At 45.4% G+C, this 19,944-nt stretch overlaps 1 protein-coding gene across 1 annotated transcript in view; it reads right to left on the bottom strand.

Annotated features, from left to right (window-relative positions):
- Positions 1 to 19,944, bottom strand: part of POLN (DNA polymerase nu) — a 1,535,958-nt gene that overhangs the window by 710,032 nt on the left and 805,982 nt on the right. The window contains exon 11 of the mRNA XM_069630227.1: positions 3,147 to 3,200. Within this exon, the coding sequence (XP_069486328.1) occupies positions 3,147 to 3,200 (54 nt within the window). The remainder of the gene's footprint in view (positions 1 to 3,146; positions 3,201 to 19,944) is intronic.

Genomic DNA, 19,944 nt, shown 5'->3' with positions numbered 1-19,944 from the left:
ACTATTTGGGAAAACCATGTTTCCTCTCTTTACAATGCAGAGCCTTTCACTTTCAAGGAAATTTGGCAATTTATAGCTCTATAAATAACATCCACAAGAAGCGCAGCGATGCGACTTCATATGCACCTACAATTCTGCTCTCTGAAGTAGTAGAAGTAACAAATAAGCAAGCAATCGGCTTCTCCCCGGGCCCAGACGGCATCCCAGCCGACATATTTAGATATCAGTTAGTTGGGCTCCCATTTTGACCATATGTTATAATGCAATGGTAAGAGAACAACATTTTCCCAGATTCTTGGAAAAATACCATTATATATCCAATGTTTAAGAAACAGAAAAGAGACAACCCAGGGACCCTATAGGCCTATACCACTCCTGGATTCCTATTTTAAAATCTTTGGGCGTATGATACTGTCCAAACTCAAGTCTTGGGTCCTAGATAAAAACATCCTGACTAACATTCCTCTCGGCTTCTGCCAGGTACTAGGCACAAGTGAGCAAACACTCACCATATATCTAGTTATAGCTATTTCACAATACATCAAACAAGAGCAGATTTACTTAACATTTATGGACCTCAGCACTGCCTTCGATAAGTAATTCGAGCTAAACTATGGTGGATGCTGGAGTCTATGAATTTTCTGACGGGTTTGCTAGATACATTGATTCATATCCATCAAGGTACTCGTGCCTGTGTTAAAAGCGGCCAAGAGGACATTGTACCAAACATTTTCCAACAAATCTTGGAGCACGCCAAGGTTGTGTACTTGCCCCGCTCCTTTTTCCCTTAATGGCCTTCGCAACGTCTTCCAGCGAACAGACACTGAGGCCCCAAAAATCAGGAATTGTTTCTTGCTAGCTTTGATGAACACCAATGATACTGTAATACTGTGATTTTGGCGAGAACTGCTTGTGCCTTGCAACAGCCTATCACAGCTACACCACATTCATGAACTCCCTGGACCTAAAATTCAATGCTGAGAAATTAGCATTATTGATCTGCCAAGTAGGCAAAAGAGTTCCGTTTAATCTATACCAATAATTGTAAAATCCTGTTGGTATCGGAATCCGACTATATGGGAGTTCGATTTACTTCAAGGTTGAATGGGAAAATTAATGTGGCAAAACAAGGGGTTAAAATGCAGCAGACCATTGGCAGTATATCATGCTTTAGGGAAAATTGCAGGACGCAACCTGTGAACATGGCCCTGGAGATGTATAGATCTAAGTCCCTGGCAATTGCAAGATTTGGATAGAATGTATAAGATTTCAGATGTTACCCCATTACAAAAATCGGTACCCAGTCATTTTACAGAAAACAAAACAAGGAGCTAGGTTTTACAGAAAACCAGAATACTGAAACAAAAACGAAAATTTGAATTAAGTATATATGAGGGAGTGGAGTAAGGGATACAAAATGGTGGGGATAGGGTTGGGGTTACAAGGATAGAAAAATGGGGGTTTGCGGGGATCTCTGCCAAAATAAAAATAAAAGAATTTGGTATTTTTTTCGGTGAGACTTACCTCTCTGAAATTTTCTTCCGTAAAATCATATATAACCTTGCAAATCATTGGAAAAAATAAAACATGGAATATCTTAGGTCTTACTCAAACTTTTCTTGAAGATTAGCTTTTTTTGGAACCAATTTACCACATGATGAGGTTATGGGACTATGATAAGGCAACTCTGACACATTTTCTTATCAATACTCTTCTAGCAAAACCTTGCCACATGGAGATCCCATGGTTTCATTACATAAGCACTTCCTTTTAAGAATAAATGCACAGACTCACTTTAGAAATCCCAATGAGGCATTGAACTTTATGAAAACAAAAATGCATTTTAAGCTTTTTGTTCAAGCCCCAACGAATTAAGAAAGCCATTTAATGGCACTTCCATTGTCAACCAAGTTATTTGCCATGGGAAAACTACTTGAAAGATAGGTGTTTGATCACGAGAGCAAGGCTAAATTGTATTAATCTAATAGCTGTTACATCTGAGTGGTCAGGCTAGAAGGGAGTGACTAGTTGACCCTTATGCAATGCATCAAGAAAAGATTTATCTTCAGAAAGTCCACAATCCGCCAATGCAGCCCAGCACTTTATTTCTTATTAATGGTGGAATCCCCTCACATTGGGTTGGAGTCCTATTACCCTATCTGCCATCAATATTAGGCAACATTATGTGAAACTTACAGGTTAAACTAGTTTTCTAGATTGCTACAAAACCTCACAAGCAAGGATATGTGTCACGGAGGTAGTGATGGGCCCCCCCTCTCCTCTTTTCATTTTTTTAAAATTATTTTAGTCTTGCGTGACTCGACTTCGGAAGCAAAATTATATTTTAAAAATCTATCTTTTGATTGTAACCGTTTATTTTATTCATGCGTTTATTGTGTTTCATGGTTGCATTAATTATAGTCGGATAAACATGTTTGATTGATTGAATAAAAGTGGATTTGTAAGAGACACTGGACTGATAGGTGAGTTCAGTATGCTATGCATGCAAGGAAGGATGCAGGCAGCAAAGGTTACTGCTGAATCTGGACAAGGTTTTCATCACATTACCATGTAAAACAGGTGGCAGAAGACGGACTAGTGGGAAAGGTGAAAAAGGACCACGCTGAATTCGCTCCCAAGGTTGGAGGACGCATCTTCCCAAGGATGAAAGACCCTTTAAGGCCATATTAGCTGAACGTGATAAGACATTAATTTATCAGTTCAAGTATTAGAATGGGTCATGCTGTCGGTTTTCGTATTGCATTGCAATGTAAGAAAACGGCCTCTGTTCCTTGCTGCTTTTCAACATTCTATTGTCTGGCCTCGTTACTTACGGAGTGTATCCTCTCATAATGTGCGCTGCTGCTCTGCAACAAACTGCCCAATCTTTCATATCCCTCTGGGAATGTAGCGTTGATCACACGTTTAATGAATACACATTAACTTCCCATTACTTACCAACTGGAAGGCAGGCACAACTAATGGGCCATCACTTTGTCACATATACCCCTAACATAGGTAGGACCTGAATGAGTTGTAAGCACCTTTTGTTAATGAACTCGCATATGAATAGGAGGTTTGGCTCACTGCCTGAACAGGAACACTTTGTTGTAACCGTACATGGTTTAATTTAGCTGATGATTTACCTTCTTCATACATAGCCTTAAACCGTCCACGAAAGTTGATTTAATCTTGTGGACCTACAAAATAAATAGAATATTTAGACAAATTCATTAAAACCCTGTCCTGCTGCACAGTCATCAATGGGAGAGGTATTGAATGCTAGCAGTAAAGCCTTAATAACTACACATTCGCAACAGAAGAATATGCTAATTTAGTTAGTGATACTGTTGTTAATGTACAATGTTACAATTAATCACACTAATAAATCTGCAATGAACGATTGGTGCCATGATAATCTCACAATGCATTGGTTACAGCAGAGCTATTGTAGTATGGACGAAGGCTGATCTGGGCAATGCTGAATTTGTATTGATAGAGAAGAAATTAAAGCTTATTTAACCTTAGTTTTACACCAGCCCTTCTACGACAAAGGAGGTCAAGCTGCGATGAACAATCCAAAAAAGGGGATGATCTCAAATAATACATGGCAACCTGCAATACCTGTGTAAAAGCCTGAAAATAATGTTCTTATTACAGGCCGGCTGTGACATAATGACTGATCTATAGTAAGAAAACGACATCAGCATGAAAATGTGAAGCCATTAACTGATAAGGATCTGTTTATAGTAGCACGTTTAATTTGTGCACTGCTAGAGTTTAACGCATGAGAGCAAGCATCTTTGCGTTATTATTTATTTTAAAGCACACAATAAAAAGTGTTTTAGACGCATTAATATTACAATGCGTAAACTATTTTTCTGAAATACATTAAAAGCTGCATATTCGTTTTTGTTAATCCAAACAGATTTAACACTTGATTATATGTATCGGAAACTGGAAGCTCTCATAAATTAGAGTTGCCCATGGAGTAAAGGTTCAAATAAGGGGTTGTCAAGCCTCGATACAATATAGATTATATGTTAGTTTGTTACAAAGTAGGTGATGGTACGTTTCGTTTGTAAATAGGGTTGCATCAATATTCTATTCATTGGCTTTAAGGATTTGTAATTGCAGGATGTGGGGGGACTCTCCAGAGAATGTGATTTATAGACTAGTACATTTTAAATCCTACCATGACCCTCTATAAAGTAGCTTAATTAATACATACATCATAGGCAAATTATGAAGTGAGAGTCACGAAAAGGGTCCATTGGTCTAATTTGGACAAAGAACAAGTATTACCATAATTATATAACAGTTTGTTACCATTCTTATCAGCTTATACTGATAACTCAGTGCAACACAACCCTATAGATTTCTATGACAATCTAGTTGAGGTTATACTATTGGTTGTCACATGCTCTGTCACACTGCCGCGCACTGAGAAGCAACCACAAAGGGGAAACAGTACCTGGTATGACGATGAATGTACAGTAGCCAAGAAGGCCTTACTTGTTGCGGTTAAAAAGCCTATGGGGATGGATAAGCACATTGTAGCAGCCCTGAGGCTTGAAGAACAAATTACTTACCTCACGGGAATGTGCTTTAGGATAGACGGATTCCTCATCTATGATATCCCTATCCCTGGGCAGCTGTTGTCCGGAAACATTTACACCGCCATGGGCTGAGGCGCGGCTCTGTCTGATGCATCTACGCACCCACCCAGTTATGATGTTGGGGGTAGTACATATAGCGGAACCGCACCCGTGACTTCAGTTCCACCCTTATTCCCTAGCATTCTGAAGCTGTGGAACCGTAGAACTGATGGTGTACAATCTTCTCGCAAGAGGGGCAGGTAGGGAGGGCAATGAGGAATCTGTGGAGTGAACATCATCAGAAAGAGCATTAACGTGAGGTATGTAATTTGTTCTTCTAATGGATTCTTTCCTCCCACGGATTTCTCATATATGATAGACTCCCAAAGCAGTAGGTAAACCTGGAGGGAGGAAGCAAGAACACCAACTAAACCAGAAAACTCTTGAGGACTGCCCTAGCAAAACAGACATCCCGGCCGCAAGGCAATCCGCGCAGCAATACTTAGCAACATTTGCAATGATACCCAGGTTGCCGCATGGCATTTATCCAGGACCGGGACTCCCCTGCAGTGCGTAGGAAGCAGCTGCTCCCCTGGTAGAATGAGCTCTGAGAACCTCAGGCACATCCTTCCCAGCCAGATCAAATCATTCTGAGATGCAGAGAATGATCCACCTCGACAGGATTTGTTTAGTCACAGCACTGCCAGCACCAGCACCAGCGTAACCAACGAAAAGCTGTTCATCTTTCCTAGCCTCTCTAACCTGTATAGTACCAGAGACGTAGAACTTAAGGGACTGTACAGGGTCCAGCTGATGAAAACCTTCCACTGCCTTGGAAGGGTGAAATGGAGGAAAGAATACAGAAAGATGGATTTTCTCAGAGAGTTAAAAATCCAAGCCCATCTTCCACAGAAAGTAGAGTCTCACAATCAACGTCACCTTCTCTTTGGAAAAAAAACAAATAAGGAGGTAAAATAGACAATGCCTGGAGCTCACTCACTCGCCTTGCGAATGAAAGTGCACAAATGGAGCACCCATAAGAAATGTTAACACTCAATTCATATCCCACGCCGGAACCACAAATGGCGGGCAGGAAACTGGTCACACAAACCCCGTAAGGACTGCATAACAGTGAGTATTGTGAAAAACAAGCCCTACTCCTGGGACCTCTTGAATACCTAGATTGCAGCGAGGGAATCCTTTATAGTACCAATCTGCAGGCCTGTCTGGGCCAAAGATAGCAGAAAATCCAACAAAGGGGATAGAGGACATGATAAAGGATTCAGGTCTCTCTCCCGGCCCCAAATCGAAAACTGTACACCACCTGCAGGCATAAATAGATTATGTAGCGGGCCTCTTAGCTGTAAGGATCACATCGAGGATGTCATCCGACAAGTCCCACTCCTTGTATCTCAGCCACTCAGTACCCAAGCATTATGGAGAGAAAAGGTGTGGGGAAAGTCAAGGCAAGAGAGGAGAGACGTGAGGAGGGAAGGAAGAAGTGGAGGAAATGTGTAGACTAAGCAGCATGGTCAACACAAAAACAGACCGGGGATGGGGTGGTGAGACTGGTCAGTAATAAACAAAATTGTCTCTCAAATTCTGAGTGATCCTTCTTCCCTTTGCAGACACATCCATGGAATGGAATCACCTAGTTTTAGGAACCACAGCCAGAACTACTTGGAGCAGTCTCATAGTGGTCAGCATCTAATTGATGTTGGGCAGAGGGTGACTGTCAACCCAGATGTTGGAATTTTAATCGCTGAGATAAACACACATCCTAATGGAGTTGTCACTCTTGCGCACAATCACTATGGGGGCTAACCACTCCGATGACTCAATGGGTTCAATGATGTCATGTTCACACAATTTTCCTAGTTCGTTTTTTAAAGCATCCCTTGTGCCGATAGGAATGTTCCTTACTTTATGTATCACTGGATTCTCCCCTCTCTTCAATATAATGCGATGCTTGAATCCTTTAAGCATACCAATCTTGTAATTGAACACAAGGGGAAATGCCTTTGGAAGTCCTTCCTTGGAAGAGAAATTGTGCATTGTGACACATAGAATAGGTTTTTCTTCACCTGGGTGTGTTTTGATCTGTATGGCAGCCTGATATTCCCATCCTACCACTGATGATCCATTCTCTGTGACATGCAGTTTGCAAAAGACATCTCTCTCCTTGAATTTGAGGTCGACCCATGTATACACAGGAATTGTGATGGGCTCTTACCATGCCCTGTAGCTCTTACATGGGAAGGCCTCAACTCGTGCAACTCTCCTTTCAACTCGTGCTCAAATACACTGGGATCTACTATTGTGTAGGGCAAGCCATTATTATATCTAATGGAATGTTATTGATCTCCATGCGCACCCAGGATCCCTTCTTACCCGTAGGAACGATGGTGAGTATGTGGACAGGGTCTACATCAGAAACTGTGAGAAGGCTGCTGTGCCCCCCAATTTCTTCAAGGGCTCTCCTACAGCTTGCACTCTCTGCTATAGTGTCCAATCAAACCACAATGAAAACATCCTGCAGTTCGGCAGAACATTCTTTCCACCATCTATCTGGTCCGTCCGCACTTGTAGCATCATTCATGAACGTGGGTTGCTGCCAAACGATGCAGGAGCTTGAATAACAACACAGGTATAAGTAGGAATGCATAAAGGAGGTCAAAAGTCCACTCGACTGTCAGTGAATCCTCCAGAGCTCCCTGATGAGGAAGTTCCCTGGAGCAGAACTACTCACACTTTGTTGACACTGGAAGCAAAGGGGTCCACTTGAGGAGTTCCCGAACAGAGGAGGATCTGCTGCAGAATTTCCTGACAGAGCTCCCACACATGTGCAGCCGAAGTCTACCTGCTCAAGGCATCCGTGGTGACATTCTCTCGTCCGGCAAGATGAACTGCCGTCAGAGAGACACTGTTTTCCAGCACCCAGAACCACAGTCGCATTGCTTCTCTGCACAGAGACAATGGCCATACACCACCTCGTTTGTTGAAGTAGTGCATGGCCACTGTGATGTCCTTTCGGATCAGTACAGTCTTGCATTTCACAGAGGGTAGGAAAGTGATCATGGCCAGCCTGATCACACTGAGCTCCAGCAAGGTGATGTGTTCCTGAGACTATGCGGGAGACCACAGTCTGATGACCATAAGGTCTGACCGGTGAGCGCTACAATCAGTCAGAGATGTGTCCGTGACCACCATCACCTGGTGGCAAGGTTGGCAAAACAACGTACCTTTCAGCAACGAATTTCATATGGACCACCATGCAAGATCCTGAGTCACCTGTTCCGAGACCTGTGAGGGGTCTGACATGTGGCCCTGAAACTACGACCATTGGCAAAGGAGAAGCCACTGAAGAAATCTCAAGCCCAGCCTCGCCTCTGGCACCACAGAAATGCAGAAGGCAATTAGGCCAAGAAGGCACAGGAAGGCTGAAGCCAGGACTTGTCCCTGATATTGGAGGACATTGAGCACCTGAAAGATGTTCACCACTCAATCCTCGGCGGGAAGACCCTGCCCAGGCGAGTGTCCAGAACCGCACTGATACATCAGAGAAACTGGGATGGAAAAACCTGAGACTTTTTGAAGTTCAGGGAAAAGCCCAGGCTGTGCAATAGAGTGCACGTGCGGAGAAGGTGCCCTGACACTAGATCTGGGGAGTGACCTTGAATGAGCCAGTCCAGATGTTAGGGAGAATTCTCTGTTTAGGCTGAATTTCCCAACCCAGTGAGTCCCCCAGCAGCTTTGCTGGATTTCTGGAGTTTGTTTTTTTTCTCCTGCCAAGAGTGAGTCTCTTTTCCTCACACTCTTGGACATGATTTGAGGGGTTCCTTTGACTGTTAATGTGTTTTATGGGCTATGGGGTCTTTTACTCCATAGGGTCTCATGTGTTTTACTATGTGTGTTACACAGCACCCTCCGTGCAGTGACACAGGGGTGTCATAGTGACACCCCACCATAGACTCCATACCCTGGGACTGACTACTGTCTCCCAGGGCATGTAAAGTCACCATTGGCTTTACTAGACCCAAATTATGAACAGAAACCAGTACAAACCATCTTATTGTGGACGTACTGGTCGGGGCAATTCGATTGCCCCGGGGTCTGTTAGTCGAGGGGGCACGTCTCCGTCCCCTCTGATCGAGTTTTGGCTGGTGGCAGTGGATACTACTTTTTATATTCGACCGCAAATATATCTCTATGGGGTTTTCCCATTGTTCGAGGCTACCAACTTTAATTATTTAATTCTCATAGCCTCGAACATACTGCCAGTTTATTTATTTAATATTAATTCGCCGGTTGGTATTTTTTGCCAGAACTCGATTCTAAAATGGCGTTTGTGTTCTCTTCTGTGACTCCAACCCAAGTCGAGCCCTTTGTTCCACTTTTTGGCGGGCTTCTCCACAGAAGCCTCCAAAAGTGGTGCCACTCTGTCTGGGTGCCACAGGGGGTGTTGGAGGGGGTTTAGGCACCCTGGACTGAGTTACCTTGGTAACTCAAGTCGCAATCTTGTGTGATTGGCCCAAGTGGTGAGCCGGCCGGCTCACCACTTAGCATGTTTGATTGACAGCTAGGCTGAGTGAATGGGGGTGGGCTGCATAAAACCAGGGGTTTTGGGACTGGAACTTTAGAAGTCGCCACAGGACCTGAAAATCCGACGAGGGAGAAGCTGAGCCGACCTGCTACGATGACACCACCGGTGGAGCCCTGCGGATCCGACTCACCACTTCCCGACGACAGAGAAGATCTCCCGGCTGGAGAGTCTTCTTCCCCTGACTGGTGGGCACAACCAGTTTACCTTCTTTTTCTCGCATCCCAGGACGTCTTGTGGTCGAATTGCCCGTGCCAAGCACCCCGGCAACCGGAGAGCCACTTACCACTGGACCGCGAATAAAAGGACCGCTCCTTTTAACTGAGAACTCCGCGGCTGGTTTCTTCCCTGGCAGTGCAACGGACTCCTGTCTTCCTCCCCGATGAGATCCTCTCTTCCCCCGGACGAAGCACCGACTTGCATCCGCTGCCAGGAACAACTGCCCCCGCTGGAGTATTCTCACCACTTTAAGGTACCGTGTCTGCCAGGCCTCCCTTTCTAAAGATTCCTACAAGGTAATAATAATCCCTTAATCTTCTGGACTGGGCTGGCCGTCTTGACCATCTAACTGGTCCCTTTCTTTTGGTCCAACTCTTTCTGAACTGATTGCAAGACTTTTGGGCACTTTGAACCATGTGACCTTGTACACATTTTGACCAGAGCCTCTTAAAGTGGGTCCGGCATTGTTAACTTTGACTTTACGGTTTTAACCTGCCTTCTTCTCCTACTGTGTTCTTCTGAAAGTGTTGGGATCTGTTTCTATCTTTGCTCTGCCTTTCACTCCCTTTTAAACCGATTGATTAGAGTGCCATCTTCGTTAAGCGCTCACCCCTGTCTGAAAATAAGTGTTGCTTTACTTAAGACTTGTCTAATCGTTGAAGGGAGCGTATATCTTTTAGTGACCATGTTTTTGAACTGCTTAATATTAGTGCCAGTGTGTTTTATTAGATGTGGTTTTAAATAAATAATTATATCTCTTTTACACCAAGCTCTGGTCAGTGTTTGCTTGTCCTAATGTGTTCTTTTGACCTATTGTGAATACTCTGTCTACTGCCTAACTCTTCTTGAGGGAAGTCTGACTGCTCAGCCACAGCTACCAAGTGAATCTGTGTGGTACAGACTGCTACTAAGTGGGTTTACTGCCAAACACCTGTAGTCTTAAATCTTTTGCAGTGGTCCCAGAGGGAACTGCACAGGTTTCTGCCTAATACCAGATAGGGAAAGGCAAGTCGAGCCACCACCATTGCTAGCAGCTTGGTAAATTCCATGGGAGCAGAAGAAAGCCCGAACAGCAGAACTTTGAACTGGTCCTGTTGTTGAGCCACCACAAAAGTCAGGTAAATCCTGTGCTTTAGATGAATTGGCACATGGAAGAAAGCATTCTGAATGTCCAGGGAAATAGACCAGTGCTGCAGATCGAGGGCTTGTAGAATCTGGGCTAGAGTAGCCATCTTGAACATATCCTTGTGTAGGAACAAGTTCAGAAGCCGCAGATCCAGGAAGAGCACAAGTCCCTGTCCTTCAGAACGGGAAAATAGGTGAAGTACCACCCCAATCACAATTTCCAACAGAAGCTGAAGACCTCCTATAGTAGAATGGGGTCCGGAGACAAAAGGGTGGCCTGCGGGTCGTGGTCGGGGGGGCGCTAAAGGAATAGAAGGAAATATCCCTGCCGAATGAGCTGTAAGGCAAAGGCATCGGATGTGGTCTCTGACCCTTGCGGGCTGAACAAAGAAAGCCTTCCCCCCAACGGTGATGGATAGCAAAGCCTGTCACTGAGCCTCAGGACAAAGGTAGGAATGCGACGAAAACCCCTAACGCGAGACAACAGTTGTACGGAAGGCTGTTGTACTGCTACCCTTAAAGACTGGAACTTCTGGAGGGAGTCGTCTGCCTTAGCTCCCAAAAGGTCAGGGCCACTGAACGGCATATACAACCGCCTGGTTTGGAACTCAGCCGTAAACTCTGATGTCCTCAGCCATGAGTGGCACCCGACCACTGTGCTAGTGGCTGTGGCCTTTCCCACACAGTCCGCTGTGTCCAGTCCCGACTGCAGCATCTGACGAGCCACGTCCTTGCCATCAGAGACCAAGACAGGAAATCACCCATCATCTCTCCCTCTGGGATGTATTCAGCTGCATTTGGCCATGGCGCAAGAGGCATTCACGACCCCCAGTGCAAGACTGCTCAACGCAAGCACCTTCTTGCCCCGTGCGTAAACCTTTTACTTTCCCTGTCCATAATTGTATGGTCCGTTTTTTTCCAATATTTTGTTCGGCCCATACCATTTCGAAAGCATCTTGTGTTCTGATGTGGGCCTATAGAAAAGGAGCGATGGACAGCCCTCTGATCGTACTGAGCCATCTGGCTTTCCTGGCCTCATCCCAGATGCTTATTTACTATCTCTCTTTCAGGGATTGTGCAGTTTGTCACTTGGGGAGGGTGGCCGCTTCCCTTTCTTCCCAGGTTTTCCAGAGCATGTCTAAGACATCTCATGGATCACGTCAATAGAGAAGCTCAAAAGGAGAGAAACCTAAGGAAGCCTGGAGAGACATTCAGATGGCGAATAGAGCCCAAGGGATCATCATGTCCCAATTGCTCCCATCAGCTTCAACCAGCACTTTAAGGAGGTTTTTCAAAGTCTGGTTACAGTGCTCCACTAAACCATCTGTTTGCGGGCGGTACACAGAGGTACGTAAAGTCTGTATCTGGACCATATCTTTAACTTCCACCATTAGCTTGGACATGAATGTGCTGCCCTGATCCATCAAAATCTCCTTAGGAAGCCCCAACCTGAACAGGAAAGGAACTAAATGTTTCAGGATCTGTTAGGAGGTGTTGTATTTCAGGCGGAATGCTTCTGCAGTGGTCTCGGCATGTTTTAGGGACCACAAGGTCCACCTCAGAGAGGCCACACCACTGCTATATTCCTCTTGCTTCTGCAGTGAGTCAGGTTTACTCTGTCTCGCGTGATTACTTTCGGATTTTTGTTCCGAGACCAACTGTCTCTTGATGCTTCAGGCAGTGCAGGTTTGAATTTCCCAGGCCCTGCAGGACAGACACCAGCTTCCCTCACTGCTCTTCCTGCTCCTGAACACCTCTAGTACTTCTTCATTCTTCACTTTATATTGCCAGGCCCACCCCGGCATAGCGTCACTGCTTGTTGTCAATGCTTCTGATGTTATCTTTATGCCTCCTGGTGGCCACCTCATCACAGTAATTTGGTAATCCCTTCTACTGTTGTTCTGTAGGTTTCTTTTGTTCTTCCTTGTCTCAGTCCTATCTGGTCTTACAGGTGAGATAGTAGAGACTTCACAATAACACACAGTAGTAGTTTCAGGTTGGGAGGGAGAAGTACTCCTGGGTACAAGGACTTAGGGAGGTCTTTCGAGGGACTAGAGTCCTTATCCGTATGAAGTCCTCTCAATTTTTACCGCTCCTAGGGGAACTATTGGGTAGCGGCCTCACCCCCCTAGCCTCATAGAGAAGGGCTCCCCTCAGGGGAGAAGTGACAAGATCCTGTGAATCCTGTGAATTGTCACACCACACAATGCAGCTACCATTGTCACAGATCATACTGTTAATCCTTTCAACCTAAACCATCCCAACACCATGGTATTGAATACTGCCATGATGTTTGCTGTCGTGTGCACATTCTACATGCATATTTTGAAAGACTTGCACGCTGGAAGTCGCTCTAAAAAAAATATTTATTTTATTGTGTTTAGTTCCATTACAAAACTTTCACAAAGGTAGTCATTTCATCTATACATAAATAAAAAAAATATATATAAACATCACATTCCATAAAAAACCTTCCTTTAAAACTATTTACCTCATAATTACATAAATACAAATTTTAGTTATAATTAAATCGTCAATGTCAACACCTTCAACCTAACTCTATTGAGTGCATAATGAAGTGAAGCATTATCTTAATGTAGGCAATGAGACCAAAATGCATTATTCTTAATCTCATTGTAGCAATGCCCAAACCTTTCAAAATTACATATGTAAATATCACCTAGGTACCGGCATTTTGTCATTACATGCTTTGCTGCTTCCGTAATGTGTTTCAGTGTACATATACGACAGTATCTTTGGTCTTTCAGCAACTTTAATCTAGAACCACACACTGTTAAAAGCTGATTAATCCATAGCCTTAAAATTAAATTTCAGACTGCAGGGGCCAGACTTATTTTTTAAACAGTTTTTATTAGTTTTCCAACTTATATAACTATACAGCACAATACCAATGACTTACAAATAAAGTTTCATGTTTCTGTTTTCCCCCCTCCCGACCCCATAACTCACCCCTCCCCCCGGCCTACATCGCGCGCTGCTCTCCCACTGCTGTCTCTTCTAGCCTCATCTACCATTATCCCTCCGCTGCAGGACTGTTACTCCACAGTCTTTTTCGGTCTGATATGGACAGTGCTGCCACCAATTGTCTCCTGGCGACCAATGTTTCAACTTCTGCTTCTCACTCCCCCTTCGCGATCTCTTGCCATATCCTTGTTTCCACATCCGCCCATTTCTTCAAATCTTGCCACCAGATATTTGCCGACGACCTCATGCGCGCCTTCCAGCTCATTGCTATTCTGCGTTTGGCTAAGATGTACGCTAGGTCTTTGAGTTTGCTTATATGTTTTGTTCTGCGCGGCCTGGGGAACCCCCCCCTAAAAGGCATGCCCAAGGGGTGCTTACATCTAGGTTAACCTCCGCTACTGCCAAGATTTGGGCTACTTCCCCCCAGAATCCACCTTTTTCAGGGCATGACCAAAACATATGTACCATTCCAGCATCTACTTCTCCACATTTCGGACATGTCTGTATACCTGTGTGTTGGACCTTAGCTATTTTCTTAGGGGTCATATATGTACATACAACTGGATATGATGCAACCGCACATTTCTCGATACTTTTTTGTGGTATCCTTGCGCTCTGAAACGCATCCTGTCTTCCATCAATTCCCTGACCTCCACCTCCCAGTCTGATTTAGTTTGGACAATCTCTTTCCCTATCTTAGACATAACCAACTCGTATATACAGGAGACCTTGTGGCCTCCTTCAGACACATCATAGAATGTTTCTATCGCTGTATTTGGCTGTTGGGCTAGCACCACTTCTGGCCACGTACCTTTTATAATCCTCACTAGTCTACAATATGTGATATGCTGTCCCCGATGTAATCCTGTATCTTCCACCAATCTTTCGAACTCCCTGGGTTTCCCATCCAACAATACATCTCCCACCAATGCTATGCCCACTGGTTCCCACTTCCTTCTGCTGTTCAGCCTTGTTTGTTCGTCTACGCCTTCCAGTGCCACAAGCGGTATCTGGGGGGAACACAGGGTCGGAACATCTATCAATTTGCAATCTCTACGCCACCCTTCCCTTCCCAGCCACAGCAATCTGCCCTCCCCAGCCCTAAGTTGTTGTTTTGGTAACCACATTCTCGCGTTCAAGAAGTATGGGGTACTTTCAGCTCTCAGTAGTTTAGATTCTGGTGTTTGTTCTTCCGATAGCCACCTCACTACATATTGAAGCTGGCTGGCCAGATAGTACACCTCAAAGTTTGGCAGTCTAATTCCACCCTGTGCATATGTGTTTTGCAGCTTCCACAATGCTATTCTATTCCTTGAATTATGCCAGATGAACCCCCTGCATATGCTTTGTAGTTTCAAGAAGAATCGTTTAGGTATTGTGTGTGGTATGTTCCCAAAATAATGTAATAGCCTGGGTAACACTACCTTCTTCAGTAGAGCCGCTCTCCCAAACATTGCTAATGGTAGTTTGAGCCAAAATGCCATACTTCTTTCTATATTAGATACTACTTTTTCCGTGTTATGTCAGTGTTCTACTGCAGGATTATGATATATATCTAAGCCCAGATATCTAAACGTAAAAATTTCCCATGTTGCCTGTAATACCGGCAGCTCATGTTTCAGTGTTCCCACGTACCTCCCCAGGGGGAATATACTTGGCTTTTGAGGGTTAACAGTAATGCCTGAGAGCCTTGCGTACCGTGCCATGACCTCCAAAATGTATTGTAGGTTCTCTTCTGGGTATTGCAGGTACAATAGCATGTCGTCCGCATATAGTGATATCAAATGTTGCCCTGCTTTGTTACTGATACCGACTTCCCCATATTGCTGCCTTAGCTACGCCGCTAAGGGTTCCAACGCTAGGGTGAAAAGCATCGGGGACCACGGGCATATCTGTCTGGTGCCCTTACTTAACTGCCATTGTTCTGAAATACTAGATCCCGTTTTGACTCGCTATACAATAGTTGCACCCATCTCAGATATATGGGCCCCACCCCGTATTCTTCCAGGACCACCAGCAGCCAGGGCCACTTCACTGCGTCGAATGAAATTATTGCCGCCTCTTGCAAGCTCTCTTGGATGAGATCTATGACGTGATGGAGTATTGCAAGTTGTCGGTTATATTCCTGTGTGGATCATAACCCGTTTGGTCTGGGTGTATTAGTTTGCCTATGACTGGTCTTAACCTCTTAGCCATCACTGTCATCAGGATCTTACTGTCCTGATTGAGTAGTAAGAGGGGTCTGTAGGACCCGCATTCTGTGTCTGGTTTATTGGGTTTAAGAAGCGGTATGATGATCGCCTCCCTTAGGGTCTCGGACCATGTGCCTGTGCCAAGCTCCTCATTGAACATCGCCATAAATGAAGGTATTATCTCTTTCTTATAAGCTTTATGAAATTTACTAGGGAGTCCATCTGCCCCTGGGGCTTTACTGGTGGGCAATAGCTTGATTACTTGCTCTATCTCCTCTGACGTTATCAGGATTTCCCGACTTTCTCTCTCTGCTTCCTCGAGAATGAGGAGTGTAATCTTTGTTAATGCTTCCTGTATATTTATCTCTGACTCTTCTATGGAGTCGGCATACAGTAGCTTGTAGTATTCCAAAAAACATTAATTTACACCTTTCTGGGTTTCCTGTAACTGCCCATCCCTCCCTTGCATCACTCTAATTGTCTGCCTAGGGGTCTCGCTTTTGTATAGCCATGCCAGTAGTGTGCCCGGTTTGTCTCCCTCCGCATGCTGCCTTTCCACCTATTTTTGATAGCTTAGGTTGCTTAGTCTCTCCCTGTGGTTTTTGCATTCTTGTTGTAATTAGGTTATGGTCTTGGCCTCCTCTGGGGATCTTGCGCCCTCCCACATCATCAATTCCAATTTACGTTCTGTGTTTTGAAAATCGAGTTTTATGACGCTTTGCAACCCTTTTGACTTAGCCATTGCCGCCCCCCTTACTACTACCTTAAATGCCTCCCATACTGACCCAGCCGAGTCCACACTGCCGTGTTATGTTTGAAGTACTCTTCTATCTCCACCCTCAGGTCCTTCCTGAACACCATATCTTTCAATGCTTCTGCCCTGAGTCTCCATGTTGGGATCCTGGCTCTGGGTGGCCGGATCCGCCATGTCACCACCAATGGGACGTGGTCCGATAGGACCATTGCTTTGTATTCTGATTGCGTCGCTTCCTGTATCCCGTCTGCACCAATGAATAAATAGTTCAGCCTTGTATACAGATTTTGTGAAGCTGAATAATGCAAATATACTCTTTCTTGTGGGTGGCGCAGCCTCCATACATCGACCAGTCTAAAAGCTTGCAACAGAATATTAAGAGCTTTAGCTGCCGGGGTCGGGTGTGCCAACTTCTTGCCAGACCTGTCCATCAGTGGGTCTAGAGTACAATTAAAGTCCCCACCCCACACCACCGCTCCATCAATGTACAGACTGACCATTGTATAGGTCTTGAAATAGGCTGTAGTATCTTGATTTGGGGCATACACATTGATAGTACACACTTCTTTATTTTCCACCACCCCCCTTATGAATACCATTCTTCCGTCTTTATTTATGGTGGACGGTAGTAGCTTAAACAGGACATGAGGCGCTATCCATGTTATGACCCCTCTGTCGTTGCCAAGTAGGTTGCACCTAAGGTTGTCCCTTTCCATTTCCTTGTTATCACGTCCTGCTTTTCTTTGGTCTGGTGGGTTTCTTGCAGCAATGCTATATACATTTTTTCTCGTTTCAAATACATCATAACCCTATTGCGTTTGATATTATTATTCAGCCCCGTACATTCCAGGTTACTATCTTCATTTCACCCATCTTATCCAGTGTCCAACCCTCCCATCCGAGTACCCCCAATTCTCTTTCCACATCCAAATGTGTTTCTGTAGGCCTGTCCCTTTATAACTTCCTAAACTTCCCCAACTTCCTCTCTCCCCCCTGGCCCCTGAACTAACCCCAACCACTGCCCAGCTCCAAAACTGAATCTCAGGCATCCCTGCTTCTCCCTCATTTCCTGGCTCATTGCCGGTACTTAGAGCGCAGCAGGTGGATACTGTGCTACCAGTATCACTACTAACTAACCTATTGGGGGTAAGAGCGCTGCCTGCGCTGCCCTTTCTGCGCAGCGCACGTTACTCCTGCGTTCTGTTAATAGTCATAGGTCTTGTGACATGATTATATGGCAGTTCAAGTGTCTCTATCGCCGCCGCTCTTGTTATCACCCCCTCCCCCTGGGTTATACATTGGAGTCCCCATTGGCTTATCACTTATCACTCTCCTCCCCATCTCGGGTCTGCTGCTCCGACGGCATATTCTGGCAATCCAACCAACTGGTGACCTCTTCTGGAGTTTCGAAAAACAGGGCACGGTCTTTCTACAACACCTTCATCTTGGCCGGATACAGTAGCATAAACTTGAGTTGGGCCACTGGCAGTCTTCTTTTCACCGTCCCATAGATCATCCATTGCTTTTGCACTAAAAAGGTATAGTCCGGGTACACCGTGATGGATGCTGACGTTCTGTTAATGGTGCTGCCTTTCCAAAAATGTTCCCGGATTCTCTCTCTATCCTTATAATTCAGAATTTTGGCTATTATTGGCCTTGGCGGGGCCCCGGGTTGTGGTCTTCTTGTCAGCGCTCTGTGTGCTCTTTCAAATGTGATCCCTGGGTGAGCATGCCCACTCCAATTTCTTGCAGGAACATGTCCTCTATGTAATTGCCTGGATTCTGACCTTCCTCTCCTTCCGGCAGACCGATGATCCGAACGTTGTTACACCTGGCAAGGCCTTCTGCTTCCTCCGCCCTGTTTTATAAGTGCTGCATTTGCTGTGTCAAGGAGGAGATGTCTGAGGTGTTGTCCTTGCAACTTCTGGTATTGGCCTGCACCTCCTTTTCTAGTGCCCCAGTGCGCTCTGACATTTTGCCTCAGGAGATTCATGTCTACCTGCATTGTGTCCATTTTGAATTCCAAGTATGCTTTCAGTTCCGCTACTGCAACCAGTATTTACTTGTCCATATGACCCTGCCCCTTCGCTCAGCTCCTGTGGCTGCGACTTTGTTCCTTCCATTGTTTCCGCAGGTCTGGTGAACGTGTCCAGGGATGTCTGCTGTTAGGGAGAATTCTCTGTAAAGGCTAATTTCCCAAACCTAGTGAGTCCCCCAGCAGCTTTGCTGGATTTTTGGGGTTTATTTTTTTCTCCTGCTAAGAGTGAGACTCTTTTCCTCCCACTCTTAGACATGATTTGAGGTGTTCCTTTGACTTTGTATGTGTTCTATGGGCTATGGGGTCCTTTTCCCCATAGGGTTTCATGTGTTTTTGATATGTGGGTTACACAGCACCCTCCGTGCAGTAGCCCAGGGGTGTCGTAGTGACCCCCAAACATAGACTCCATACCCTGGGACTGACTACTGTCTCCCAGGGCATGTAAAGTCACCATTGGCTTTACTAGTCTCAAATTGTGAACAGAACCAGTACAAACCATCATATTGTGGACGTACTGGTCGGGGCAATTTGATTTCCCCGGGGTCTGTTGTCCGAGGGGGCACTGGATACTACTATTTATATTGGATACTGCTGGTGGCAGTGGATACTACTTTTTATATTCGACCGCGAATATATTCCTATGGGATTTTCCCATTGTTCGAGGCTACCACTTTTTAAAATAGCCTCGAACATACGGCCGGTTTATTAAATTAATATAAATTCACCGGTTGGTATTTTTTGCCGAAATGGCGTTTGTGTTCGCTTCTGTGACTCCAACCCAAGTCGAGCCCTTTGTTCAACTTTTTTGGCGGGCTTCTCTGCAGAAGCCTCCAAAAGTGGTGCCACTCTGTCTGGGTACCACAGGGGGTGTGGGAGGGGGTTTAGGCACCCTGGACTGAGTTGCCTCGGCAACTCAAGTCACACTCTTGTGTGATTGGCCCCCGGCTCACCACTTAGCATGTTTGAGTGACAGCTAGGCTGAATGAATGGGGGTTTTCTGCATAAAAGCAGAGCTTTGGGGACTGGAACTTGAGAAGTTGCCACAGGACCTAAAGAATCCGAGGAGGGAGAAGCCGAGCTGACCTGCTACAACGACACCACCGGTGGAGCCCTGCTGAACCGTCTCACCACTTTTCCCGATGACAGAGGAGATCTCCAGCCCGGAGAGTCTTCTTCCTTTGACTGGTGGGGATAACCAGTTTGCCCGTCTTTTCGCCTTCCTGGACCATCCCGTGGCCGCCTTGCCCGTGCCAAGCACCACGGCAACCGGAACACCACGGTTTACCACTACCGCGAAGAAAAAGGTGGTACCTTGTAACCGGGAAACTCCGCGGCTGGTTTCTTCCCTGGCAGCGCAACGACCTTCAGCTTTCCTCCACGTCGAGGCCTCCTCTTCCTCTAGACGAAACACCGACTTGCACCCGCTGCCAGGA

Source organism: Ambystoma mexicanum, chromosome 6q (genome assembly GCF_040938575.1).
Source record: "Ambystoma mexicanum isolate Mex_15411 chromosome 6q, UKY_AmexF1_1, whole genome shotgun sequence".
Taxonomy (NCBI): Eukaryota; Metazoa; Chordata; class Amphibia; order Caudata; family Ambystomatidae; genus Ambystoma; species Ambystoma mexicanum.
Note: the sequence above shows the minus strand (reverse complement) of the source record. Positions and strands in the feature narration are given on the sequence as shown.